The sequence below is a fragment of the Dromaius novaehollandiae genome, chromosome 4, assembly GCF_036370855.1.
Source record: "Dromaius novaehollandiae isolate bDroNov1 chromosome 4, bDroNov1.hap1, whole genome shotgun sequence".
NCBI classification, from domain to species: domain Eukaryota; kingdom Metazoa; phylum Chordata; class Aves; order Casuariiformes; family Dromaiidae; genus Dromaius; species Dromaius novaehollandiae.
The window spans coordinates 77,914,612-77,942,528 of NC_088101.1; the positions used below are offsets into that span (position 1 = coordinate 77,914,612).

General features: G+C 43.7%; 1 protein-coding gene across 5 annotated transcripts; it reads left to right on the forward strand.

The window, feature by feature from the left end:
- MFSD10 (major facilitator superfamily domain containing 10) lies at window positions 1-27,841 on the forward strand. 5 transcript variants are annotated; one of them, XM_064511505.1, is made up of 13 exons: window positions 1-25; window positions 3,411-3,600; window positions 5,272-5,368; window positions 9,563-9,666; window positions 10,716-10,874; window positions 12,736-12,924; window positions 16,989-17,097; window positions 18,076-18,187; window positions 19,657-19,765; window positions 21,910-22,000; window positions 23,762-23,809; window positions 25,363-25,452; window positions 27,002-27,841. In XM_064511505.1, the coding sequence occupies exons 2-13, from the start codon at window positions 3,430-3,432 to the stop codon at window positions 27,106-27,108; spliced, it is 1,386 nt and encodes a 461-aa protein (XP_064367575.1). In that variant the 5' UTR covers window positions 1-25; window positions 3,411-3,429; the 3' UTR covers window positions 27,109-27,841. The 5 variants fall into 5 exon arrangements, with proteins under 5 accessions (XP_064367575.1, XP_064367574.1, XP_064367576.1 ...); XM_064511504.1 differs by lacking the exon at window positions 1-25 and adding an exon at window positions 145-202; XM_064511506.1 differs by lacking the exons at window positions 1-25; window positions 27,002-27,841 and adding exons at window positions 799-1,175; window positions 26,538-26,953.
- Window positions 27,842-27,917: the final 76 nt, after the last annotated feature.

Consider the following 27,917-nt stretch of genomic DNA (forward strand, 5'->3'; position numbering starts at 1 on the left):
GAACATGCCTTTATTCTTGGCACAAGTAAGTTCTCGTTAAGAAATTCTCTACTATTAACACAAGGAGGAACTGCTGCAGTTTGAGGTAGGATATGATCAGATTGCTAAATTGTTAATGCCTGAGGTCAGGGGCTGCCTTTTACTGTGTCCAGCCCAGAGCCTGCCGAAGCAACGCTCCTCAGCCACTGCTGCCATACGCTTGGTAAGGCACCCTCCCAAATCTCGCTTTTAAATCGTGATTCTTTTGCAGACCTGCAGGGTTGGCGCCGTGTTGCTTTTATTATGCTCTGAGAAGAGACTCGAGGTTTCTGAGCAGGGGGGCCTGAGCTTTCCCGGGAGAGCCAAGCCCCCGGGGGGCGTTAGGAGCCCACGAACGGCAACCGGCGCCTCTGCTGCCCAGTGGTTCCAGCCCTGCAGCGAGGCTTCCTCTGCAACGCAGCATACAGCGAGACTTCTGTGACAAAAAGCAGGATCCAAGAAGCCAGGGTGGCTTTTTGCTCGGCTGCTGTTGAGGGGAAGCCGCTGACTGCCAGGGTGCCGCGGGGCCTGCGGTAACATTCACTCCTGCCAGGCCTGACGGCTGCCCGCCTCCTCCTCGCTGCGGTAACCGCACCTCGGGGCGCATGAAAGCCCCGACACGGAGGAAAACCCGAAGCGGGTGACTCGGCTGCAGCCAAGCCCTGGGCGAGACGTCCCCGCCGGGCCGCGAACTCGCGGCACCCTCAGCGCCGAGCGGCGGCGGCTCCTCGCGGGGGGGGCGCGTGGCCGTTGGGTTGGGCGCGCGGCGGCTGCCCTCAGGGCGGCGGGCGGCCTCCTCCTCGGTGCGGAGAGCGAGGGCGGGCGCGGCTCCCTCCCCTGCCGGAAGAGGAAGGCCGCCGGAGAGCCAGGGAGGAGCCGGCGCCCGCCCGCAGCATCCTCAGGGACGGCTCTTGCCGGGCGCTCCCCGCGGGCCCGGTCGCCCTGAGGTGGCGGCGGGGGGGAGGGGGCGGTGTCCGGGGCCGCGGCTCCCTGGGAGGCTCCGCCGAGTCCGCGCCCTTGCCAGCCCGCGGCGCCTCTTTCCCCTGGGCTCCGGCTGCTCTGGGAAATCGCCTTTTTCTTTTTAGTTGAAACTCCTGCTGTTGGCCTGAATCAGGATTTTGTTAAGGAGTCAGAGAAGCCTTCCCAAGGCTTAGCAGGTAAAGCCGGACCTGGGAGATTTCAGAGCGGGGGGGTGGCAGGAAGATACCAGAAGGATGGCACTGCTCCTGGTGAAGGAGGAGCACGTCTCTGCCCTACGGGCCGGGCCAGCTTCCCGCAGGGGCGCCCGGCCCTGCGAGGATGGAGCGTGAGGGCGAGGAGGAGCGCGCAGCCAAGCCGGGGAGACGCACGGGCAACCTCAGGGGATCCCTAGGGAAACGTGGAGGACAGAGTGCAGCGAGTCAGGGACACTTAGCGTCTGAAGAGGCAACTTCCCTAAACGGAAAGTCTTCCCTCCTCTTCCCCCGCTTAAGAGCACATCTCCTAGAAATCAAACGTCATGGTAGAGATGAAGTGTTTTGTTTTTATCACGGGGATGCCAGGGCGTACAAAAGGCACAGTAGTTTTCCTGCCTAGCAGAAAATACGGGGAGGTTTGAACAACAAAACTGCTGGAGCACAAAGGCAGAAGCGAGCGGTGCTTGGGGTGTTGCGTAAGGGAAGTTGCATGTAGCCAAAACTTGCGCCAAAGGAAAGGTCAGTGCTAGCATCAACCGGTTCAAGCCACACGCTAGCTGGAAGGGCAAGGGGAGTAAGGTGTAAAGGATGTTACGCTGTATACATAATTTCCAAACAGTCTGAGAGTTCAGCCCAATGATACAATTCAATGGATGAATAAACAAATTGTGGGAAAAACAAGATAGGAACTGCCATAAGGAACGCATCTGTCAACTGTTGGCTAGAGAGAGACCCAGAGCCAGGGACTTCTTGTCCAAATGAATGGTTGTTCGGGGCTCCATCTACTTTCATGTCTTTTGGATAAACAAATAATGCTAAATATTTGTAATGGTGATGACTTAACATTTTGAATAGAAGGATGCAGTCCATAACCAAACCGTTCTGTTCACTAGCAGATTTAACAGTATTATGCCAACAGTTTAATAAATGGATTGCAGGTGGCCCCCTTCCATGTTTATCTCGTGATTGCTGAACTTTAGTAATGCTTCAGCTCTAGTAAACTGAAACTACACTGAAGGAATGTCACAAATATAAACTTACTGGGGAGCATAATGAAGTATTCTTCAGTTAATGTAGTACGATGTTATATCCACGGTGCCTTCTATGTGTAATATGGCCTGTCTTGTCTGGTATAGAATTTATATTAAAAAATTGCTCAGTATTTTCAATCCTGACTCATCAAAGTCAATGGATATTTTGGAACTGACTAACTTTCAGTTGGATTAAATTCTGTCTCCTTTTTTACTCTTTTAGTGCAATGAACATTCAGTTTTCTTTTTTTTTTCAGGGGAAGGGACTTCATTGTTTTACGGCTGAGATATAACGTAAAGTTTGACAAATCTGAAATTTGCAGGTTCATAGTTTAAGTATTGCTCCTTGGTTTTGGTATCTGTTGAAATGCAGTCTTTTCAGAATAGGAGTGGGATAGGGACTTCCTTATTTGTTGAATGCTGAATGTGATATGACCTGCATCCTTGTTTAGGTCTTCAGGACAATTTAGAATATTGGCAAAGAAAGTGTCTCTGCTGATAGTCTTCGTATTTCTGACAAACTGAAATGCTGCCTCAATCATTTGATGCCTGAACTCAAAGCCTATCAGTGACTTTGAGCCAGCAGTTAAAAAAAAAAAAAATCATGTTTCAAAATTTTGTTATGTTGTTACTTGAGTTATTGTTGCTCTCCAGGAGTTATCTTGAGGACAGCACTCTGCAATAATTAGGAAATCTGCCTTTTTTGTTGTTACTGATATTACTCTAGTCATTATAGTATACATTGAAGGCATAATCTATTAGTTACTTGAATGTAGATATTCAAAACCAAGAGTGCCCTTTTTTGTCTGTTTTACTGTAATGCCCAATTGAAAACATTTTGGGAAAGTTGTACTAGCATTACTCACATGTTAACAAAGCTTTTAGCTCACCTTAGTTCTGTATTTTATTTGGAGTTCTCCTATAATAGTTTTTAATGTTACTGCCCTTGTAGCCTGTTCTTTTTTTTTTTTTTTTTTCTTTTTTTGATGAAAGCAAACTTCGTGCTGAGCTAAGGTCTAAGATTGGAGAATTGAAGTCCTGTTCCCTGTGAAAACCAGGTAGCTTAATAAAGCCCTATTTTATATTATTGTGAGGTCTATAGAATGTAAGAATGGATCAGCAAGATACTCTTATGAGAGGCCTGCAGAGAGCATCATATTGACTGGGTAAAAATGTAATTTTTTAGAAACAGAACAGCTTGGAAAATGGCCCTAAGAGAAGGAGAAAACAGCAGCAGCTCTATCAATGGCAAGCAAGAACAGAGCAGCAATCGTGTTATTACAATTGTCTTCCTGGCACTCCTCATTGACTTGTTGGGATTCGCTCTCATCTTGCCACTGTTTCCTTCCATCCTTGATTATTATAGCAAGACTGAGGTAAGTAAAAGAGAAAGTCATACTGCTGAAAATGCTGGGCATGGGATATTTAGGGAAAGATGGGAGAAAAATCCCTTTCCATGGGCAAACCAAATAGCTGTAGGCAGAATAATAATACCTAGCACATTTAAATTGTTCTTGGGCTTGATTTGTTTGAGAACTTGAGTGAGACTCTTCTGTCTTGCTGCCTCATTAAAATGAGAGATTTGTTTTGGGGGAAATCCAGGTATTTCTTAGGGGCTAGTCCTTGTAATTACTGGCCCTGTCTCTTCCTTTGCATTTGGTCATATGCTGCAGTGGCCCCTGTCTTGTAAAAGATGAGTGCTTTCATGTAACGAAAGTGTGGTGGTGTTGCGAAGCTGAATTTTAGTTCCAAAAACTGGGTCTGGCTGAAGGAAGATGCACATTTTCATCTAGCTAATAGATTCCCCCACTCTTGGTAAACAAAGAAGTAGAATATAGTTCTTTGAGGGTTTCTCTGCTGCTGCTACATGTGTGATGTTGGGATGCACAGAGAAGGGTAGGAGTAAAGCCAGCCTGTTGGTGACTTACACTGATGTCATGGGCAAGACAGAGTAAACAACGATCTGTAGTGGATCTGGATACTGGAGTTTATTTAAGAACCAGTAAGATAAGAGCTTTTACCTTACTTGATTATTTCACATGCTCACTAACTTGTTCCCACCCCCAGCATCTCATTCACTAGGTCTTGACTTCCCAGCAGAGGAATGGCTGCTGGTCTGGGGATGTTAGGCAGAAATTCATGCTGATTTCCTGCTGTGCAGCTGCTCACAGTTACCAGCCTCAGGTGTTACTGAAGCAAATAGAGAATTTGTCTGGGGAAAATTTTTTTTGCAGCCCATGCCTCCTTTCCAGCCCCACTCCATCTGCAGCTCTAGTCTTCGTCTCTCTCCCAACCCTAATCCTAACCCTAGAGGTAGGTTCAGCTTGAGTTCAAGACCCCCAGCAATGGCCTTCAGGAGAGACTTCTTCCTGCAGCCCACACCTTCCTCATGCAGCCCCTTTCCAGCCCCACTCCAACTGCAGCTCTAGCTTTTGTCTTTCCCTCAACCCTAGCTCTAACCCAAACCGTGGGCCCTGATATCCAGGATTTTCCCCCACTGCCAGTGTTTTTCCTAGAACCAGGATCTTCACATTTTTCTTCTTGGGGAGCCCTTCTTCTCTAAGTCCTTCTCTTCTTCCCAAGGACCCTTATTTTTGCACCACCTCTTCTTTCTGGAATTCCGAGCCCCTGATTTTCCCAATCTGAATAGTCTATGTGCAGAAGCACAGCACACATCTTGTGTTCCTTCATTAATTGAAAGATTCAGAATGTGCAACTCCTGTTTAGTCCAGGCGGTATCAAACTTTACAACCAGCCCTTACCAGCTGCAGTTAGCAAGTAGCAGGCTTCTGCTTGAGAGCTCAATTTCAGATATTCACCCACACACACCTATATATACCCAATTATCTGCTGCCTGTTAGCATTCACAGTTTAAGCTATTCTTAGCCCATGACAACTGATCAACCAGGAAACTTTCCCTTGGCAGAGAAGGAGGGAAGAAATCACCTAACACAGTCTCTAGTTCACAAGAGTCTGATTCTGTTTTATTTTCAAAGACACAGCAAAACTGTCCTCCTACTTCTATTTACCAGCGATCTCTTTTGCAGGATGGATTCTATTTGTCATTGCAACATGGTGTGGATTGGTTTGCAGCGATGGTTGGGATGCCTCCAGAGCGGAAATACAACAGTGTCTTGTTCGGAGGTATGGAGAGTAAACAAAGAAACAGACTGATGGGGGAAAAAAGTCCCAAACTTCTGTTGTTTTCAAGTTATTTGCTATGTTGAAATGAGGAATGATGAACTATCATGAGGAATGAGGAACTATTAGGAATTTGACAAATATAAAAAGCATACTTCCCTATTACTAACATAGTAGATAAAGACTAAACTTAGAGACATGTTTCACAATGTTATTTAAAAGCAGGCTATAAATGATTTTGCTTTCATCAGACTGATAGCAGTAATGAGTTGGACAGCCTCATTTCTGCCTCAGACCTAGACAGCCCAGAGGAACAGGCCAACAGGAACCTTGTGAAGTTCTACAAGAACAAATACAAAGTCCTGCCCCTGGGAAGGAGTAATCCCTTGCAGTGATGCAGGCTGGGCACTGACTGGCTGAGGAACAGCTCTGCCATAAAGGCCCTGGTGAGCAGCAGGCTGAGCACAAGCCAGCAGAGGTGGCCAACAGCATCCTGGGCTGTATGAGCAGTCAGTAGGTCAAGGGAAGTGATCAGCCCCCTCTTGTTAGACCTCGTTAGCACTTGTTAGACCGCATCCAGAACACTGCATCCGGTTTTGGCCCCCCAGTACAAGAAAGGCATTGATAAACTGGATCGAGTTCAGCAGGCCCACCAAAATGGAAAAAGGGGCTGAAACATCTGCTCTTTGAGGACAGGCTGAGGCAGCTTGGCTTGTTCAGCCTGGACCTAACAGCAGCCTCTTAATACCCACAAGGAGAGCAAGGCTCTACACCATGGCGCATGGGGGGAGAACAAAAGGCAACAAACATAAGTTGAAACAAGAGAGGTTCAGACTGCAAATAAAGAGAAACTTTTCATGGTAAGGGCCGTCAGTGGAACAGGCTTCCCAGAGAGGTTTTGCAGTCTCCATCACTGGAGGTTTTCAAAACCTAACTGAGCAAAGCTCTGACCTCATCCCAGGTCTCACTGCATAGCTGACCCTATGAACAGAAGGTTGGAGCAGATGACTTCCAGAGGTGCCTTTCAACTGGAATTATCCTGTGATCTTGCCCAATTTGTTCTTCAGATTGCCTCAGAAATACGGGCCTGCTGTTCCTTATTGTCATACTGTCTGGTGTGGGTCAGGAGCCTGCTGTGCTAGACCCTGCGCAGTCACAGAGGTTACTCTCCCTTCACAATTGATCCTTGTGTGATTGGAGATCAATCAGTAGGAAACACTGGAGTTAGAAGCTTCTGATTTCAAGTCCCACTTTCCCACTGGGCAGCTATAGTGCAAAACTGCTTATAAATGTTATTAGTTAAAAGGGGCACAGCTGCTGACTTGCAGTGTCCAGAAGCATTTGCCATTGCCAAAACACTGCTAATGTGGCAGAGCTCCACCAGGAGTAGTGTGGGAAATCCAGGTCACTGGAAAGGATAATGACATTTAAGCCTCTGGGGAAGGATAAGGGGCTTGTGTTAGGGTGTACATGTAAATAGACTGTAACAAGAACATGCCATTTTAACTCAAGTGCAGCATATATAGCATGTTATGCATCAGAAGCTCTTTTAGTTTCCTGTGTTCTAAAAAGTTGTAAGAGGAAATTCTGGGATTCCAGTGTATGATGATGTGAGGGTGTATGGGTTGGGTTTATCTGGAATGGTCTAGATCATCTCCTGGTAGTGGGCTGAGGCCTCTCCCAAGATGAGCAAAAGGCTTTTAACTAAAAATAGGAAAGCTTTATTATTACATATTACTGTATTTATATAATTGAGAATATATTTTAACTACTTTAAGTGGTTTCTTTGGGTATAATAGATATTAAAAAGCTTATAAACTATTTTCCCCTTTCCCACTGTGTGCTTGCAGGGAGGTTTTTGTTTCTATGCTCGTTTTCAGTCAGCTTACTGTCTTTAATGGTAGGAAAACAGTTTCCTGTAGTACTTCAGGAATTACTTTCCATCTCCTCTGAGGCCTGGCTGCAAGCTTTCTCCTTGCTCCTTCTCACAGATTCTGTTTAAGCAAGGAGCTGGGAGCTGTGTCCAGCTTGCTGCCTGTCCTTTTTACCTGCTGTCTCCTGTACTCTTGGGAAGTGTATATCCCTTGACCTGGCTCAGTTGCTTTCAAGGGGAAGGAGAAATCTGCTTGCTCCTTCCAGAGAGGTCTACCTGACCCTGTTGCTGCTTGAAGAAAATATAACATGTAACTGAGAACATACAAATAAAACAGATACTGGCTTCCCTTCTGAGACAAAAAGTATTCCTTGCTGCTTTCTCTCAGGAGGCAGAAGTATTGAGCAATGATGGGAAGGATCATTACTACCTGGCAGCACCAGACAACAGGGGTGCAAACAAAGTGGCTGAGTTGACCTAATATATAACATGTTTGACTACTTCTCTTCTGCTGGCTTTGATGGCAGTGCCTCCTTATAGGCCATCTCAACTTGCTAAGCCAGAAGGATACTTTTTTTTTTTCCTCTCCTCGATTAAGTTTCTACCAGATTGAGTTGAATTAGCTGACTGGAGAGCTGAACAAGGCTGCAGAAGCAGGGGGAAATGAACTAACCATCTTAGTGGTAGTCAGCTGTTTTCTCAGCCCAACTTATCTGGTTGCACCTCCAATAGTTATAGTAGAAGAGGTTTATTTAGTTGTGATGTTAAGCAGAGGCTACCACAGTTGTCTGTTGCCTGTGTTCCTTTATGGCCTTTGTTGGCAATTTGGAGGGTAGAACTGGAAAGACACTTGCAAGATCATCTTGTTGCTTTTTTCCCCATTGTGGGATCTGCCTGTTCTCTTGTATCTTCTGCTTAGATTGCAACACCTTCAAGACAGAAACCTTCCCTGGCAATGTCAAGGCCCTGAGGGCACCAATAGGCCTTAATTGCCCTGACCAGCCTCCACCCACACGCCTTCTGCCCAGTGATTCAGGAGCTCCATGTAAGTTCAGGCCTAGTCTTTGCCTGAGCTGCATTGTAGATACAGCCTTGTCTCCAGTGCTGTCTCTAGCCTTGTCTCCTGGGTGGACTTCAGACCTACATTGCAGGTGGCTTGTCTCCTGAGCAGTCCTGTGTTGTAGCCTTGTTTCCAGTCCTTTCTCTGGACCTGTCTCCTGCTGATCTTGGCGGGACACCCTGCATGGACTCGATTCATCACCTTGCCTCGTCTGGGACTGCCAATGGACCCTGCTATCGGCACGCTGCTTTGCCCGCCCTATCCAGACTGCGTGTGACTTTGTGGAGCAACCCCCCTCTTGCTGCTCCCTGACAGTGAAGTGTTTGGCACATCTGGGTGTTTTTGCAGTGCTAGAAATGCAAGGAAGAAAACTTTGTCTTTCATTAGCATAAACTGCCAGTGTGTGTATCTGAGAATTTTTAGTTTTCTGGGCTTTTGAGCTACAATAAGCAAGTGTTCTCCCCTAGGCGTTCAGTATCAATATTCTGCCACCCTTGAAGTTGATGGGAGCAGAACTTCTGGTCTGCTTTAATTAGCACTGGTAGGTGAATGATCTGTATTGTATAACCCAGTTTTTCTTTAAAGAAAAGCTGTGACAGCAAGGCATCTTTTTGTCTGCTTATTTGATAGTATATGCAAACTAACAAGTGCATGAAGCTAGAAATGGCAAGAGAAAACAGGAATTAAAGATCACAGAAATAGGAGGCAGATTTCAAAAGACTCTTGGAGTCTGTTGAAGTCACTCCTACCTCTTAGAGTGCCCTACTAACAGCAGCGCTTATGTTCTTCCTCCCATGACAAGAAGGAAAGAGTAGCTAATTAAATGAGACAGAATCAGGTTCAAATAATCAAAAATTTGTTAAAAGAACTATGACTTTTAAAGACTGCATTATCTCCACGTTGGGGACAGAAAAATGTATGTTGTCAGTCAGGAAAACATTGGAAAATCTGCGTGCCATTATAACCAGTGAGTTTGAAATTTCCTTCTCACCGAAAAAGTAATCGGTGAATCATCCAGCTTATCCATATTACTCTGGTCTGTCTGTGTATTTGTGTCCTCGGTTAAATAACAGTGCAAGATGTGTTTTGAGGGTAGCTTGGTTTCAGAGACAAAACTGTTCTTTGCAGCAGTTGTTTAACATTTAATTGTGTGTGTTTTAGGGACATGATGGAGAGGGATAGATATAGAACATCCTGACTGTCTTTGCATTTAAAATGAATGCAGAAAGTCTAATGATTTATTTATTTTTTTATTTATTTATAGGTCTGATTGGCTCAGTCTTTTCCATCCTGCAGTTTTTCTCCTCTCCACTCACTGGTGCTATGTCAGACTGCTTGGGGAGAAGGCCTGTCATATTGATGACAGTGGTATGTGTCTTGTGCTGATTTTAGTCACACCATCACAATATGCAGTTAAAGGCACTGTGGCCCTGTCATTAGCAAAAAGGATTGGGAAATTTAAAGTTCTAGGTCTGATGGTTGCTGGCTTTGTCTTGACAAGTCACTTGACTACATTTCCAGTTCTGAGCGCTGAAACTTAGGTCCCCAGATCCATAACTGTACTTTGAAGGCACCAAAATTCCTGTCTGCTTCTGGAATTTTTCCAAAAGTCCTTACCACTGTATACAGGAGTCTGTCTCCAGACATGCTGTTTGCAAATGTTAAACTTAATCCCTGTATATTTTAGTTCCCCAAGTGCCTAATGAGGGCTGATCACTTCACGACCTATTTTACAGAGCCTGGGGATTGTTGCTTAGAAAGCACTGTATAGCAGTGCAAGATCTGTTTATTATGAAAATAAACATTCTCCAAGCAATTTTCTGTGTTGCTAATCAGAGGATGGGGTTCTAGAAGCAATGCAAAGCAAGTATGTACATAGGTGGTGGATCTTGGCAACAAATGACATAGAACTTCCTCTATCCTGTATGGTTGTTCAGAATGAATTACATAAGGATGTGTGCTTATAACTTATTGTGAAATTAAAGGGCCAGAACTGTGGATTCTTCTTATTTTGAACTTAAAATTTTCTTGATGTTGGGAACAAATGGAGCAGGATGTACAAAAGCATTCTAATGCCCAATATTGATTTAGCTCCTTTTCAACTACAGACTTTCCTTGCAATTCTAACTTTATTAATATTTATATTAATTTATATTATTAATATGTATATGATGTTTTTAGGGATTTGTTTCTATGGATGTATTTCTCTTTCTCTATCACTGTCCCATACTTGGTGCAGTACCAGTAAAAGTATTTTCTGTTGCATGGCTTTTGGAGTAGCTGCTGAAAAAGCAAAAACGGACCAAAAAAACCCCAACATCCCACCCCCTCCCACCCCAAACGTTTAACTGGGATATGTGGAAAAATGAGATCAATTTTGCTATGCTTTATAAAAGAACCCTTTCTTGCTTCTGCAGATGGGTTTAATAGCATCGTATGCACTGTGGGCTGCCTCTAGGACTTTCGGCATTTTTCTTCTCTCCAGGATCATAGGTGGAATAAGCAAAGGGAATGTCAGCCTTTCCACAGCTATAATTGCTGACCTGCACTCTCCAAAGGCACGGAGCAAGGGCATGGTGAGTTGCACATGTGGGGTATATGTTTCGCCCAGCTTTTAATTGATTTCAGGTGCTCAAGATATTGTCTCTGATCAAGTGAAAACATGACTTTATACAGTACCTTGCTTCTGAAAAGATGCCAGATCATTTTGCTGGTCAACTCTCAGACTTTATCTGCCAATGACTTACCTGCAAGCAAAATGCAGATGCCCTAAAGGTGGAAAAACTATTTGTAAAACTGTTATAACTGTTACTCCTGCTGATAACGGTGTTCCTGATTACAACAACTGAGGAAACTGAAAGATCTTTTATCTCAGAATGGCCTAATTTTGACAGCTGGCACCCAGTTATAGGCACCTTCCCAAACTGTGCAAGTGCAGGAGCCTTGTAATGTGCCCTCTGCCATCCTAGGATGCTGCATTGGTTTCAGGGTCTGAGCTCAGTGGGTGAACGATGTGGCATTTGGCTGACTGAGCAGTGAGCAGTACGAGCTTCTGCCCTTTCCTCCTCTGAAAGGCAGTGGGCTGGATGGAGGCTTCCTGCAGGCTGAACTTTGCCTCTGGGTTGCCAGTTTGATTTTGTTGTTGTTGTTGTTGTTTTCTGGTTTTTTTTAATTCTATAAAACTTCTGGGGCCCAAACTTCTACTACCAGGTTGTTATAAACCAGTATGTGGAACAGCTGCTTCTAGGGAGAGAAAAGCTTTAGATTTCACAGTAGTAGCTAATGAATTTTCCAAGCAATTTATTATAGCCCTGGTGAGACAAAACATATTTTTATTTATGGATTGGCATAGACATACAGCATTAGTAAACAAAATGGGTCAAGGCCTATTTTTAAGGCTTGAGAACAAGAAACTTAATACAGCATGGCTCACATTCATATTGCTAAACTCTTTCTTCACTTCCCTCCTTGCAAAGCAGAGTGAGCATGTCTATTCTGCTTTCTGGGAAGAGTCGTGACTGATGCTATTCCCAAACTGTGCTGGGGCATTACTTTGAAGAGAGCTAATTGGGCCAAGTAGAAACAGGGCTGGAGACCATGGGGTGAGCATGCCCTGGTCTTGTTTAGTTTAGTACTACAGGTTTAGTAAAATAGACTGTGGGAAGCAGGATGATCCTGTCCTGGGATGGCACATGTTTGGGACCTGCATGTGTTGAATATAGATCACTGAACGTCTCTTAAAGAAAACGAGCCAGATCCTGCACTGTTGTATTCTTAAACTGTCTCACTGAGGATGAGTCAAATCAGTATTCTTTTTAGTTCCCATCCAGTGTGTGCAAATTCTGCCTCTTATATGCTGGTTTAATAGTGAGTTAATAAATTCTCTTTGTTATCTGCACTAGCTTCAGGTTGTTCTGGGAAACCTCTCAGCCTGTTTGTTCTGTCGGACATATATTCCTAGATATTGAAATCGCTAAAACATTTTAGGAGCTATAGACATCACTATGAATTCCTACCGTGGTGCTGTCCTCCCTTCTCCAAACAGCTTTATGATATAAAAGCTTATCCTATGGCTGAAGGATCTTTAGAACTGCTGGCTAAGTAATCCCTGAGGTAAGAATCATTACTCCCCTCCCCAGCTTCCTTTTGCTCATAATCACACGAGAAAGGAGGATCCCTGGATATCCCTTAACCATGTTAGAGTTTGGTACTGCCACTTTATTGCCTAGGTCGTAATTAAAATGAGATAATTATAATTAGTTTTTCATACTCAGTGCCCTTTGTTGTGCTCTCCTTACTTCCTCAGGGTGGCTACATTCTGTTTCTGGTTGCATTTCTTTAAGGCAAATGCCAGGAAATCCAAATTATTTTAGAACTGAGCAATCTGAACAAACTGATGTCTAAAACTGCATGTCAGTGTTCATTGTATCATTGCAGGCAATGATTGGTGTTGCTTTCTCCCTTGGTTTTACCCTGGGTCCCATGATTGGAGCTTACCTTGCCATGGAGGCAGAGAAAGGTGAAGTCTTCTTCCTTCGTTCAGCGTTGTTAGCACTCATGTTTGCTGTGGCTGATTTAATTTTCATCTTCTTCCTGCTTCCGGAGACACTCCCCAAAGAAAAACGGGTAAATGAAACAATCTGAAGATCTGTGTTTCTTGCATGCAGGGTCAGGATTTGAGAAATGTTGAAATACTGGAAGAAATGAGGAAGGGGTTGAGCCAATATCCCAGAAATTTAGCTTATTCTTGGGACTGAGTTTGAATACTCTATAAGCTGGCGGCAACAAAACACAATGGTTGTGTGGCAACCGTACCTCCTAGCTGAGTGTAACGTAAGAAATGGGTATAGCTAACACAGCTGCTTAATTGCTGCTTTGGGTGTGTTGGGTTTAGATTTCTCAAAAACTAATGAGATCCTGGGAGGGAGAAGGTTAGTTTTGAACTATGATCACAATGACACCCTGGGGAGGTATTTCAGCCAATCCAAAAAGTGCATGCATCAGAGAGCAGGGATTTTCTTCCAGTTAGCCTATATACATTAGAAATTTTCTTCATCTTCATCTTTCTTCATCTTATCTTTGCTTGACTAATTTGAACACTAATGTAGCAAATGACTCCAATCTCCAAGCTATGCTGTCTTCCACACGTACAAAATGTCCACATCTGCTAAAATTCACTGACTTGTTGGATTTGGGGGAAAACCATGCACTAGCATTGCAATTTTAATACTGTACGATCGGACACCATCCGAGAGCTATCTGAGAAAGTCTGTTGGAACAGTCTCCTTTGTAGTGTGGGAGAGTCTATATTCAGCCCTAGGTATCTGGTTGAAACACTGTTGGCTTGAGGTTTTCAGATGGGCTGGATGTTTCCTCTCATCCCTTGTTTCTAAGTAGCACTCTGCCATTGAGGCATGCTTGGTCCCTGGATGGCCAAACCCATTTGTCACTGAGTATTCAGGAAGCTTTTGTCTGTGGTGCGCCTGCCCAGGCAAAACTCTAGACCTGCCCTGAGTGTTTCCCAGCAGCGTGTCTCATGTGAAATTGGTTGCTCACGTATCTTCCCAAGCACTACAATTATTTTTCACAGCTCTTTCATTTGCCATCTGTTCCTCTTTCCTATTTGGCTGTTTCTAAACATTCCAAATAAAACAAAATCTTCTTCTTGGTTAGAGCTGTGATGATGACAACCTGCTGAAGTAGGCAGGTACTGTAGAGTGAATTTATATTCTAAAAGTCAATCTATCTTTGCTGTACAGGCTGTAGAAAGATAAGAGGGCTTCAGGATCTTTCAGGAATGTACAATGAACTCCTGAGAGTTCTTCTAATAGACTAGTCGATGTTACTCAATATGACTGAGTTTTCATAAGAAAATGAGTACTCTATCCCTGCTTTCTTGGGCTCTGTCTCTGTGCAGCAGTAGGTATTGTATGGGGTGGATTTATGACTCTCAAAGTCATGCAGCCAGGTCCCAGTCATGCAAAGTACACAAGGTGTTTAATTGCTGGTGAGACTGTTTTTTCTGGCCTCAGAGCTTCCTCTGATTGGTATCAGTATTTAGTGCCTTTGTGCTGTTTCCTGTCAGTCTGCATCTGGGTAGTCACTCCATGTGATTTATGTGCTCTAAGGTATTTGCAATTGGCTGCTAGGCATCCTAGGCGTCTTTGCTCTTTTCTTGGGTGCTTCCTCACAGTTTCTGAGTGAGCAGGGAGCAGTTTTCATGGCGTTTGAATGACAGGGGAAAGGCAGATATGTTGGCTGCCTTTCTGGAACTCGGCTGGACTGAGCCGGAGCAGGTGTTCCTGGAGTAGCAATGGATGTGGTGGAAGGACAAAGCTGTAAAAAGAGGGCAAATGGAAATGGTAACCGGTAGAAGGGTGTGCCAATGGGTTCAGACATCTGTTTCCCTGAAATATGCTGAGTTCTCATGATATCCTTGAGATGATATCAGTCATCTTTCCATAGTAGGGAAGAGAAGTATTACACATTTGTTTGTGCTGGAATTAATTTGTAGAAAGGGGAAGGTGAAGGGGGACAGGAGGAGCAGGGCTGAGGTTTCATCCAAAGAGAGCAGAGTTCTTTGCTATCCTTCTTCCCCTTTTTTTTAGTAATTCCCAAAGTTTCTCAGATGGAAAGTGACTGGAGATCTGTACCTTTCCGCTGTCAGAGACACTGGTTTTACGTGTGAGGGAGCTGAAACAGCCCCTTGGGAGAAGGGAGGAACAGAAATGTCTCGAGAAGAATCTGTCTCCTGTAACAGTTTTTGAGTCTCTGTCTTTTTTTAGCTAAGCTAGTCATAGGCAAGGCTGGCTTGCTGGAAGGAGGGTCTTACGAGATTTTTGGTGTCTTATAGGGACTGTGTGTAGGGCTATGCAGCATCATTAGTAAACTCCTGGGAAAACGAAGCTTTTCCTCTATGCACACTAAATAAAAAGAAACTAAACTCCATATAGTTGGAGACGTTCATGGAAATTGGCCATGTAGCTTTGTTATTTGGGAGCATTGAAATGCTTTGGTCAGTTTAAAAACAAAGTTATCAGTCAGTGGATGAAGTTGCTTCTAGACCACTGTTTCTGGGGCAAAGATAGCAGTAGAAGATAATACAAATATAAATGAAAGACAAATTCTCCAGACCAAAGTAAAATCAACCTTGTAGTTACAAAGCAGCTTGGCACCCTGTCTGACATGGATAATAATTCAAAACATATACACACTAACTTTTTTATTACTGGCAAACTTTCTTGAAGAAACTTGCTTGTTGTCAGGTTAGGTACACTGCCATGCAAACACTGTCATGCCAATAAATGCAGGAACTGTGGATTGCTGCAAGTCAGCTTCAGGAAATCCTTTTATAGACCTCCTTAAAAGCACGAGGAAACTTCTTGGGAGTGTCTCTTTACCCTCTGCAATGTGTGGGGTAGAAAAGGGAATAAATTCCCTGCCATATCCGTTTGATCTGTGGATCAGCAGCTGTAGGACTTTAAACAGAAACAGCATAGCATATTGAACTGATTGCTGTTGTTGGCTAATGGTCTCCAGAGCTTTACTGTTGGATGTTCAGAAGCTCTGGCCATCAGAGCAAGACAGGGTTGTGTTAATATCATTTGAGTTGGCTTTGTTTCCACCGAAATGTCTGTATGAGTGCTCAGGCCATGCACTAAAGCCCAAGTTCCACCGATAATTTGACTGTATAATCTCTGCCCTAAAAGGGGGGATAGCTCTCTCCCTCCCTCCCTCCCTCCCAGCCTCCTTTCCTAAATGAGATGAGAGGGAAGTTCAGGTAAATCTGTGCAGCACTTTGAAGATGTGAAATGCTGAGTATGATTATTCAGGATTCTTGAGTCTGTTTTATCTCTTTCTGTGACTGTCATGTGAAGTGTCAGCCTAAACTCTCCTACTTTAAAAGGATTCGTTTCCTTAAGACATTAGATACTACTTCTTCTTCAATATTTTCTTTAATTTTCCACACCTTGGACTAAAAAATAAGCAAATTAAAAAATTAAATTAAGTATGGATGAAAGAATAAGCATCTCCTAAGCACTATTTTAGTGAGAAGCAGGGAGAATGTCACTAGAATAATTAAGTTGAGATGCAGGAAGCACAAAGACCAGAAGTGCTACAAAATAAATTTTTCCCTTTAGAAAGCTGCACACTGTGGAGCTGAGCAGAATCTCTCTAAAAATGGTATTTTCCTTTGCTTGCCCAGGAGGTGTCACTGGCTGGTGAAAAGAACCATGAGTATCAAAGCACACTGTTTCTTCGTATGCTGTAGATACTGTTCTCAGACCTGTGACACACAATAAATATTCCAGTATATCCAATAAATATTCTTTAGACATGAGGGATGATGCATAAAGTTAACAAAATAAAACCACCTTCAATCTATTTCTGTGGAAAATGAATGTCCTCCCCCTTTTAAGACACTTTCATTGCAGGGAAGAACCTGTTTTCTGTCCTCAGTGAAAGCTGCTGGCACTGCTGGCAGTGTCCTACCTTCCAGTGATAGTGCTGGCGCCAGTTCTGTATTCAGAAAGTCTGGGATATTACTGGGGGTAATTCAGACCCCAGTACCAGTTGTCTTGTTTCATCTCAGATAATTTGTTTAGGTATAGGAACTTTGACTGTTACTGTTAATTCCATGCAGTAGTTATTACATCAGCTTTGAAACACACATTTCTTTCTCTAACTAGGTCTCCTCTGTGACGTCCGGATTTCAGGCTACAGTTGACTTGCTTAGTCCTTTGGCTTTATTTCAGTTCTCTGCAGTTACCCGAGGAAAGGATTCCCCTTCAGAAAAGAGTAAGTGTTAGCTGGCTTTTTGCATTATGTTGTATGTCTTTCTTGTATGTGGGGGTGGTTTCTAAGTGAAGTATTTAGTCTGACCGTTTCAGAAGCAGCACTCTGTTCACTCTTTTAAAACCCACATTATTAACTTACGAACAGGGAACTGCAAGTTCCCTTGAACACTGGCCCGGTTATTCCCAGAAGAAGGTTTTGGAGGCTAGTGTTTTGAGGATTTCTGATGTGCTGCTTTCTGTCTATTACACTTTTTCTTCAGGCCCTGGCTGCAGCATGGGGTAGGCTGCAGTAAGTGAAGTGATCTGAAAAGGTAGGTCAGGGCATGAGACAGGAAGATGTGAGTTTGCCAATCCAAGCTACAAACTAGGAAATTTCAGATTGGAATCTTATTTCTCACTTCAGGATTTGGAGAGGCAGGGTTTGAGCTGAGCATTTCACTGTATGAAATTATTTAAGCCTTAGAAAGTAAATCAGTGTTTGCCAGGCACATCAACTAATCATTCAGTCCTCCTTTCTGTTGCATCAGAGGAAAGGAATAATATTGCCACTTAGGATAAAACCTGTTAAGCACTGTATTAGCAGAAAACCAAACAAAAATAATCTGACTATAGGTGGCTCTGTGCAATATAGTCCTGAAAGTGACATTCCAAGGCATTAAATAGAATACAGGTATTCATTTTAAATATATATACATGCATCCTGATATAGGTCACAGTGTGAGTGTGAGGCAGAGGGACTAGACTGGGTGAGTGGGAGGAGAGTGTCACAGGGACAAAAATCAATCTTTTTGCCCCCCCCCTCTTGTTATAAGAGGGAAGCTGGTGGGGAGAGTCTATTTTATGGTGTGTCTAGTATGGTTATTTAAAATGAGCATCTGAAGTAAGACCTTTTCCCTATATATATTTTTTCTTTGCTGTTATATTTTTTAGTGATGCTTGGAAAATATCTTTTTTGTTCTTTTCTTTTTTTTTTAAATAGACCTTTGGAATCTCAAAATCCTGGGCCTGGCTTATTTCCTGTACCTCTTCCTGTTTTCTGGTCTGGAGTATACATTGAGTTTTCTAACTCACCAGAGATTCCAGTTCAGCAGGTATAGCATGCATAGAAGATAAATGTTTTATACTTTCTCTAGGATAGTTTCCAAAAGATTAATTTAAGGCCTCTTCATTTATTTTCAAGAGTAGCTTTAAGAGGGGAGTAATACTCAGTTAAAAAGCACTGAGAAAGCGACCATTTTTATTCAATTATAGATGGGCTTTGTAGGAAGAATTTAAGAAAAAATTTGCACACTTTCTGTCACAAAAGGAAATATTCATTGAATATACCGCTTCTGGTACCTAGAGAGAAAATTAATACACGGAGAGTAAACTAAAGGACCTGAAAATATGTATAGCTAGGCTAGTGGTACTGATTATCATAAAACCTTTTCTCTTCTTCCCTAGAAGAGTACTTCAGTATCAGAGCAAATCTTGAAGCTCAAAAAAGGCAAAGGATGGAGGGATAGTTGTGTGATTATACTTGTTCATCAGAGTTCTGCATTGCATGTGGTGTGCAGTCATTACATCATACAGTTTGGTTTCCTTTAGCCAAACACTAGAGAAGAAGTAGAACAGAATTCACTAAAAATGGCTCAGGTTGAGGTATTTTTCCTGCCAGCTCATAGGAAGATTTCCAGCCGGGAACATGATCTTGCAGCTAGGTTCCCTACGTGTATCCTTTCCTTTGAGTAATTCTTGGGATTTTGTCTCATCTCTCCCTGTCTTTCATTACAGGGAGTTAAGCGATTATAGCAGCTTAACTAATATGTGTGCCTCAGGGAAACGTCTTCTGCTGTGTTAAGCCTGCTTCTCTACAGTTCTTCCAGGATAGCCATGCAGTGAGACATACAGCTTTATGCCATAGTACAGGCTTTGTGACAAACAGGCTAGTTATGGAGGTGAGAAGTTTTGAGTTGAGACTATCCACATAGTTTGGTAGTTAATAGGTGAAAGAGATTTGAAGAAATATTTAAGGATGCAGAGAGTGACAGTCCTGGCTTCCCAGTGCACATGTCATCATCAGCATGCCAGGGCCACAGCCCATGTTGTGCCTTGGTGACCTCGATTAAGCTCTGCATGAGTGGTGGCAACTATTTGTTTTGTTTTGTTTTGTTTTAATTCTCTCTTTTGATAATGCAAAACACTTTTTCCTTGGAAGCCAGCAGCGCCTGTGCATATGATACTGACTGGCCATGGCACAAGCTGGCATGTTGGCCCTTTGTGGGCTGCCCTAGAAACAGCTAAACTACACAGTAGCAGTCTACAGATGAAGAGGGCTTTGCAATATTTGCAACGCTCCTCCTGCCGTCTCAAAGTCAGACATCACAGGTTTAGTTTTTGCTATTTGCCTGCCACAGAAACTAGTGTCAGCATATATTAAGAATTTTGCAGTGCTCATGTGAGTATCTAAAAGCATTTTATCTCTGTTGTTCAGGAAATGATCTAAGGTGGGCCTGTAAATCCCAGGGTGGAATGCTTTCTGCATGACTCTCCATAATTTGTGCTTTTGCCTCCCTTCTAGTATGCAGCAGGGCAAGATGTTTTTCTTTATTGGAATAACAATGGCTGTGATCCAGGGAGGCTATGCTCGCCGAATCAAGCCAGGAAATGAAATCAGAGCTGTAAAAAGGGTAAAAATAAATAAATAAATAAATAACTGCATTCTTCTTTTCTTTTTCCCCACAAATCTGGCATGTTAATTTTCAGTCCGGAGAACTATGAAGGGTGCTTGGAGGCTACAGCTATACTCATCAAATCAAAAGAAACTTCTATCTTATTTCGTTCATTTAGCTAAATGGCTTTTCTAGACCCTCGTTGATGTGCATAGCATCATTTAGCAATATAACCAAGCTTCAGAACATTAGAACCATTTCCACTCTATCAGCTAAGATATTGAAACTTTAAGTTCTGCATAGATATCTATGCTACAGGGCATGAGAACTGAGTGTCTGTGCAAGTAAAGGGGGTAAAGTGCTATGAAGATTGTTTTTGTTTTAATGATTTCTCTTGCAATACAGACATAGAAACTATTAAAACTGCTACAGAGCTGATCCCTTTCTGGCAAATTATTTTCGGGGACATCATCAGTCTGGCAATGCGTGCTTGACAGGCTTTCCCTAGACTGTTTTGGTGGTGGGCAGGACGAAACAGAATTCTTTCTCTAATCTTCAATTCGTGATTTCCAGTAGTACATGTAACAATAGCACGTACCAATATTCAGATAAAAGTTTCACTGACAAAAGTGTGCATTTCTTTCTTTTGCTTGTCTCTTCATAACAGATGACAGGGAACAGCTCCCTGCAGCTCATAAAGCTCTGGGACAAGGAGACATGTTTGTCATATACATTTGTATGTAGAATTAACAGGTTTCAAGTGTTTCTGAACTTCTTTTGTTGGCTGCTCAGTGATAGGTATGCTTGGACTGTTAAAGCCGTTACGTTGCATGTAATTTTCAGGCCAGTGTGATTTCAACATGACAGAGTAGAAAGATATTAACAAGCTCCACTGCATCCCAGTGACTTGACTCAGCTTTTCTTAAAAGTTACTTCTGCTGGTGAAACCATATCCACCCTGCTCCCTGGCAGGCGAAAGTTAATGATTCCCCTGCTGTGTCATATACCGAGCATCACATGAAAACAGATACATGACTCCACTGCTGTGTTAGTGCTGCTCTAGCCACTGCATCGACTTCCTCCTCCTCCCCTGCCTGCTTGCTATGGTTGCTGTCACTGCACCTCAGTTTATGCAAACTGTGGCTCGCTGCACCAACTTTTATCCTCCTTCCCCTTTCCTGCACAGAGAAGTGTAGCTGCCTCAAAATACTCATTCACTTTGGCTGCTCTAGGCCAACCACTGCTCATAAACAGCCACATGCGCAGTGCAGAAACCTGCTGGCCCTGGGGCGCTCTTTATGTGAATGTGTGTGGCTGGAGTGGCTTTTGTGGGAGTTTGTCCTTTTGTTGTAGCTACTCTGGCAACTTGTTTATGAATCTGGATCGTATTGTAAGTGTGGCCTCTCTTAGCACAGTGGTTACAGTAGTTCATTTGTAACTGAGTTTTCAAAATGAGACTGTTGCAGGGAGTGGAATTAAAACTCTTTGTGAGATGCAGAGATCTTTCTTTCCTGTGAAAGCTGTGTGTGCGAGGGAGAGATCACAGGGCAACTGGAGTCCAGGCACTCGGAAGAGAGAAAGAATGTTGTTTTTTCTTTTTGCCTTGGGATTTCAAATGCCATTCCCCTTCCTCCTCCTCCTCCCCCCCATTTTTTCTTCTTGGCTCCAGAACTATGGACTGTGAAAGTTCCAGAGGGGTTGACGTAGCCCTTAGAATCCATCAATACTGGGGAGAAAAAGCAGAGGAGATATAGTTCTGCTGCACATAAGCTTTTTGATCTCTTTTACTAGCTGAAGAGATAGAGGAATCTACCTTTAGCTCTTTAACTCCAGTTCACCATAGAACAAGAAAAAACAGAAACAGTAGATGATGTAGGAGAGAGAAATCTGCAAAAAGCATTTTTTTTTTTCTTCAGTTTAAATCAGTTGGGGGATAACTATAGCCTATGTTGTAGGTGACTGCAATCGTGATAATTAGCAAAAGAGAACAGAAGAGTAGACTGGGCTGATGTGTGGCAGATGCATTTAAAATGTCGGGAAGGAGGCTTTCTGCCTCCAACTTAAGTGTGGTTCCTTCAATAGAAGAAAACTGCCAGGTCACCTAGGGTTAGGCTTTTACAAGTATGACTTTGATATAATAGAGCGACTCATTCATTTTGCAGGCCATAATGTTGCTGATTCCAGCTTTCTTGTTAATTGGATGGGCTGCAAATGTGACCATGCTGAGTGCTGGACTGTTGCTGTACTCTTTTGGTGAGCTGTTCAAAAAGCACTGAAATATAAGCATAAATACATTTTCTTTGTAGATTTAATCACTCCATTTAAGAGGATCTACTTTAATTTCAAATTGTAAGTAACAGAGGTTGACTTCTCTTTCTATAAAATCTGGGAGAAACCGTATCTGTTTTTTTCTGATGCTGTTTGTAACCCAGGAAGTTGCCATGGTGAAACTTGGAAGCATCACCAGTGCTCCTGGTGGAGTTCTTGAGGTTTTGGGGTTTTTTTTTCCCCTTCCATCCCCTCCACACTCCCCACCATCAGACCTAGAAGCAAAATATTCACTAAGTAGCCTAGCTTGGAAAAAATGGAAAAAGCATTTCCTTACATTGCTATAGTGCCTGCATTATTTCTTAGACAACAGGCTGAACAGAGCTGCATGATCTGAAGGTGAAGGCTGGAGTGCATGTTGAGGCTGGGCAGGAGTGAGGGTATGCGAGTGTTGTCCTGTACCTGATGGCACAGTGCTCTGCTGGCCGGACACTCTTCTGCCCTCTTGCATTGCAAGCTCCAAGCTCAAGGACAGGGCAGAACTCTACCTGTTATTTTTGAAGAGTATAGATGGTTTTCAGACATGCATAAATGTTTACATAAATAATCTGTCAATTTAAGCCCTTATTCAGGGAAGCAATTAGGAATGGGGTTGGATCCATCTATGATGGCAGGGTACTGAAGAACCTATTTGAAGAGTTTTCAGATATTCTCAATACCGCTAACTATTGTTGAGAAGCTCCAAATGAGGCTAATGACCAAACTTTTGGGTAGTAAGGTTTGATTTAAGAGTAAATCGTAAAATAACCACAGAATGCATCTATTTAATAGCTTGCTTGTCTAGGGCCAGACATGTGTTTGACAAGTTTCAGCGGCTAGATCTTATCTATGAATTAGCTTCCTTCTGAAAGCCCGCTCAAGTGATGAGCCTGGGGCTGCGTTTTGTCTGCCTCTGTGCTTCGAAGTTCGCAGCCTTGTGTTCCTAGGCTCCATATCTGGGCAGAAGCTGCCAACCCTTCCCTAGGAGACTCTTTCCCTCTCGCCCCCCACCCCAGGGTTAGGGTGCCTGCAGTTAAGGCAATGTGTCTATCATTCCTACTCTCTAGTTGTCCTTTACTTCCCAGAAGAGATTCTGCTTTGTATGCTTAAAGCACATCCTTCTTGGCAGAAAAGGTCCCTATTACAGTAAGAGGGCAGTTATTGTTGACAGCTCTTGGCTTTTTGTATTAAAAAATTTTGTAACCTCTCCTTACTGGACTTAACTGTCTCATTTCTCCAGAGAGAATGTAGCCGCCTCTCTCGCCCGCGAGTACGGTAAAGCCGTACGCTGCAGGGATGCTGTGATCTGTGTGCAGCCATTGTCCGTTTGAAATGTGAAAGATCCCCTTTCCCTGCTCCACCTGACAAGGCCACAGCGAGCTGGAAAACTACCAGTCAGCGGATCAGACTGTAGCTCCGACCTACCCGCCCCTTTCCCATGGGCTCACAGAACGAGAGAGACTAATGTGAAACATCTGCTCAGAGCGTTCATGGCTCTGTGCTCTTTGTGCAGGTTGGCTTTGAGGGAGTGTTTTTATTATTGAACTGGATTAAACCTTATGATTCATTGTTGGTACAATGCCCTAGAGCTCAGCATATTTCTCTGCAGTAGTAACTAGTTTGGTCTGCGTGTTTTTTCACTATTGCTCTCTAATTGTTTTGAGCTTTCTGCTGTTCACTGACAGTCTCTTTTGTGGATTTTTCCAGCTGCTGCCATTGTTATCCCGTGTTTGTCAGCAGTGGTGTCAGGCTATGGTGAGTGGCTCATTTCTTGTTTTGAGGGGCAGCACTTGGTTATTGACTTGGTTCAAACAGAATCAAGCTCCAAGAAATTTAGTAATGCAGCAACAGGAACTTCTATGACTTAGGTCTCCCTTGGAGCTGAAAGGTGTACCAGTGACTCTGGCTGCTCTGTGCCTAAAAGGCCTATCTGCCCCTTCAGGTGCCTTAACAAGGAAAACAGAAATGTTAAAGGACAACGAACAGCTACTCCACTTGTGCATGCTGTGCTGGTGTAATCCTGAAGTGATAAGCCTGGTCTGCAGGAGTAAGACTAAAAGCCTGGAAAAGAGCCCTTCTGGGAACTTGTGCCTTGTTCCTTTTTTTTAGTATACCCAGTGATTAGTGAGTCTGGTTGCCCTCAGAATGTGTCATGCTGTGCTGTGGGGAGAGAGATCACTGGGCAGGAATGGAAGCCGTCTGCGTTATGCTGGAGGTGCTGCAGCCTTAAGTCCTACAGCCTATGTACCCATTTCACAGATGGGAAGTGACATGGGACTGCTGGGGGTGGGAAGACAATATCCCAGCCCTGGGAAATCCAGGAGCATACCACAAGGAAGAATAGGAAAAAGCAAAATTAATAGTACCTGTTTCTGAAAATTGTCAACACTTTGTAACAGATGATATCAGCTCTAACAGCATCAGTTTGACAAATGACCTGCTGATAGTGAACATCAGTATCATGCTTGAATTTTCTACTGTGTGACCTGGCTTGTTCCAGTGTGTCGAAGAAACTTGAAGCAACTTTATTTTTGTTATGATTAAAAGGACCATGAACAGTGGGCAAGGAATTAATGTTCTGAGCAAAGGCCACCAGCAACGCTGGGCAGGGAGTGGCCTGGTTTCTCTGAAGGAGACAGTAGCCATCTGCCAGCAGTGTTCTGAGCCCCAAGAAAAGACATGGGGTTGTGGCACTGGCTGTTAGCTGAACTTGAAAAGCACGTGTTGCCATCTGGAAGACACAGGTCTTCAGTCCCTTATCAAGGTTACCAGCACTGTAATGCTGACTGAAGGGAAAAAAACAAGGCTCTTACTACTGAAGTGATTTTTACTTACTCTTATTTAACTTGCTTTTGTATTATTTTAACTATGGGTTTTTTCCATTTATTTGTATTTTAACTATTAACTATGCTTTTGTAGCTCTTGTGCACTTGTACCTTCTCAGCCAATTTGTAAAACTGCTTTGAAATCCAGGGAGGGAAGTATAGAAGTATGGCTCTTCTATAGAATGCAAAGCTTTTTTCTTTGTTTGTTTGTTTTTGTGGTGTGCTGCAACAGGCGCACAGGTAGACAAGCACTCTTGACAAGACCTGGTGTTTTCTCAATGAAGCAAAAACATGTTTACCTCGGTGGAAGGGAGAAAGTGTAACTTGAGCAGTGACTGTTAAATAGGAAGGAAGGGGAGATGCATGCACGAAATAAGTCCAAAAGAACACCAAGGCTGCAGCAGCTATCGCAGTCCCCTCCCTGTCATGCCCTCTCTGTACCCCAAACAAAACAGTCTGAGTAACTGCTCTCTGCTTGCGCAGGTGCTGCCAGCCAGAAAGGAAGAGTCATGGGTATTCTGAGGAGCCTGGGGGCCCTTGCCAGGGCCCTGGGACCCATCCTGTCAGCAACAGGTGAGTGAGCCCTTGAGGGGCACCCACAGCCGGGGGGTTTGGAGGAAACCAGGACAGGAAACACAGCACGTGTTTTAGACCATAACGCCGTCTTTGCAGAGGTAGACAGGCACCCTTGAGAGTGGCATGGAAAGGGCAACAAAAAGACTCACTGATGAAGTAAAGAAAACAAGTACAAGCAGAGGAAAAATTAGACAGAAGGTTTTTGCCCGACTTTGTCATTTTCTAGCAAGAGGATCAAACTGACCAAGCCCAGCACGTAGCTGTGCAGGCGGAGGAGCCCGGTGGGAGAGGGCTTGATCCCCCTCCTGCGCTGGCCCCAGTGCACAGAGGGCGCCAGAGGATGACCAAGAGCTGTTTCCTTTGCGGGGTTTAGTTTAGCCTGGTTCAGCAAGTAACCAGCCTGCTGTGAAGGACCACCTCAGCGCCAGGGCGGGCTCTCGGTAAGCAAGCGTTGGTGAAACCAGGTCTCCTTGGCGCCAGTGGTAAGCTAGTAATGGTTCCCCCACAGCTCATGAAGCTGCACCCTGAGATGATACAAATTAAGCAGGGGCAACCCATAGCATGTATTTATTTGAGCAATACATTAAAAAGAACACATCTTCTGTGTTAAAAGTACCCGTATCCCACCTCCACGCGGTACTACTTACGCTGCTGGAGCTCAGGGTACTTCGTCTGCAGTGCAGTGCCTTGGTTAAGGCCAAGTCTAGACTCTCTGGCTAAGTGCAGGAACAGCCTTGTACTAGCTACAGCCACTTCAGTAAGAACCCATCCCCCAAACAGCATAATCTAAAGGGACAGAATAGAGAGGGGAAGCAGCTGCAGAGCGGTTCAGAGCTTTAATTCTGACCTAATGTATAGCTTTGAGCAAAGGCAGACCCCCATTTCCTGACTGGGTCTAGCTGCTGACCGGCTGGCACCCTAAACAAATGCCCTGTACCTCAGCTAGTGCTCCTGTAACTAGCAGACTTTTTGAAAGGCAAAAAACTGAGTGCTAAGACAAAAAAAAAGTATTCTACTGCAAAAACCAGTGACAAAACTACGCTGGTGTGCAGCACCTGTACTGCGCTTTCCTACCCACCTAGGCATTAGATTCCTGCGTGCTTAACAGGAAGCGACAGATACCAGCAATATGCGTCCTTCAGGAGCAGCAGACAGCTATCACCTGGAGCAGCCTTGCAGAGAAGTGGTAGGAGCAAAGAATTTAAGTTGCCTAGTGGTTAAAGCTGAATGAGTGAAATGAGGAGGTGGCTAGGAACTGTCCCCCTTTCTATACTGGCAAGAATGAAAATAGCTTGTTTAAAATAACCATTTTTAATGTACTGTTTCCGTGGAAGCGAATTGTTACCAGCAAGACTATTAACCACTGCCTGTTTGACTTGCATGCAAGCAAGCAATTACAGGTGATGATGATTGAGTAGTTTCATGTGTACTGACACCTCTATTCTTATTTGTACCAGTAAGTTGGTGAAAGTGATAGCTTTGAATGCCTGTCGACATGCATGCAAAGACTAGAGTGTTAAATAACTAAATCTTGTTTCCTTTTCAGTTTATTGGCTGGCAGGGGCAGAGATTTGCTTCACCATCTGTGGCGCTTTCTTCCTGATCCCCTTCATTTTACTTTGTTCTGTAAAACAGCAGCCAAAGGAAGAGTAAAGGGATGGGAAGCAATTATGGAATGGTTCCCGGTTTCCAGTGACCTCTACAAGACTTGCTGCTTGCCCCTCGACTCTGCTAATCAAGTTGGGACAAGGCTTTCGATCTTCGGGAAGGCCATATTCAATGGCCACTTGCAGCATCAACATGACGTTCAGATTTCTTACGGCCCTCTGCAAGCAGTTTGGTTTACCGCAGCCTCCCAATTGGCTTGGCTAGTTTGGGAAACAGGGGAAGGAAAAGAAAAAAAAAAAAAAAAGTGTGGTGCAGTTGAGTAAAGCATTAAGCTCATCACAGCAGGCTGGGCAAGCTGCGACTGGCATTACAGCACCACAGTGCTGCACAGCATACCCCGGTTACAATACACTGTCAAACGCAAGGGCTTCAGCTGCTGCTTAAAACCAAACTGCGGCGTACACAGTACTTGTCATTAGCAAGAGCCAGACCAAAAGCACTGCCCAAAGCCTCTGTGCAGAGGGCTGTTTTGTCTGTTTTAACTAGCAGAGAACAAATACACCAGAACTCTCTACTAGTGAAGGGAAATTTCTGTACAATGGTCATGAGATTTGCACAAAGGGTAAGTGGAGTAGGTAAAAGCTTTAATCAACTGCCTTAAAACATGACAATCAAAAACAAAAGAAACATACTACAGGCTTCCTGAGCCTGACTGACAGTCACAGGTGGACTGTTTTTAATATACAAATAAACTTTGAGAGATGTTTTACATTCCTAATACTGTATAGTATTTTCTTGATGCTCAAGCACTGTTGTTTTTTTTTTTTTTTTTTTGCACATTACAAATAAACTGT

Bases quoted from the DNA above. Each gene is read 5' to 3' on its own strand.
- MFSD10 (XM_064511505.1), top strand. From the start codon at position 3,430: ATGGCCCTAAGAGAAGGAGAAAACAGCAGCAGCTCTATCAATGGCAAG. The intron at 5,369-9,562 runs GTATGGAGAGTA...ATTTATTTATAG, and splicing joins CAACAGTGTCTTGTTCGGAG to GTCTGATTGGCTCAGTCTTT. The intron at 12,925-16,988 runs GTAAATGAAACA...TTCTCTAACTAG, and splicing joins CACTCCCCAAAGAAAAACGG to GTCTCCTCTGTGACGTCCGG.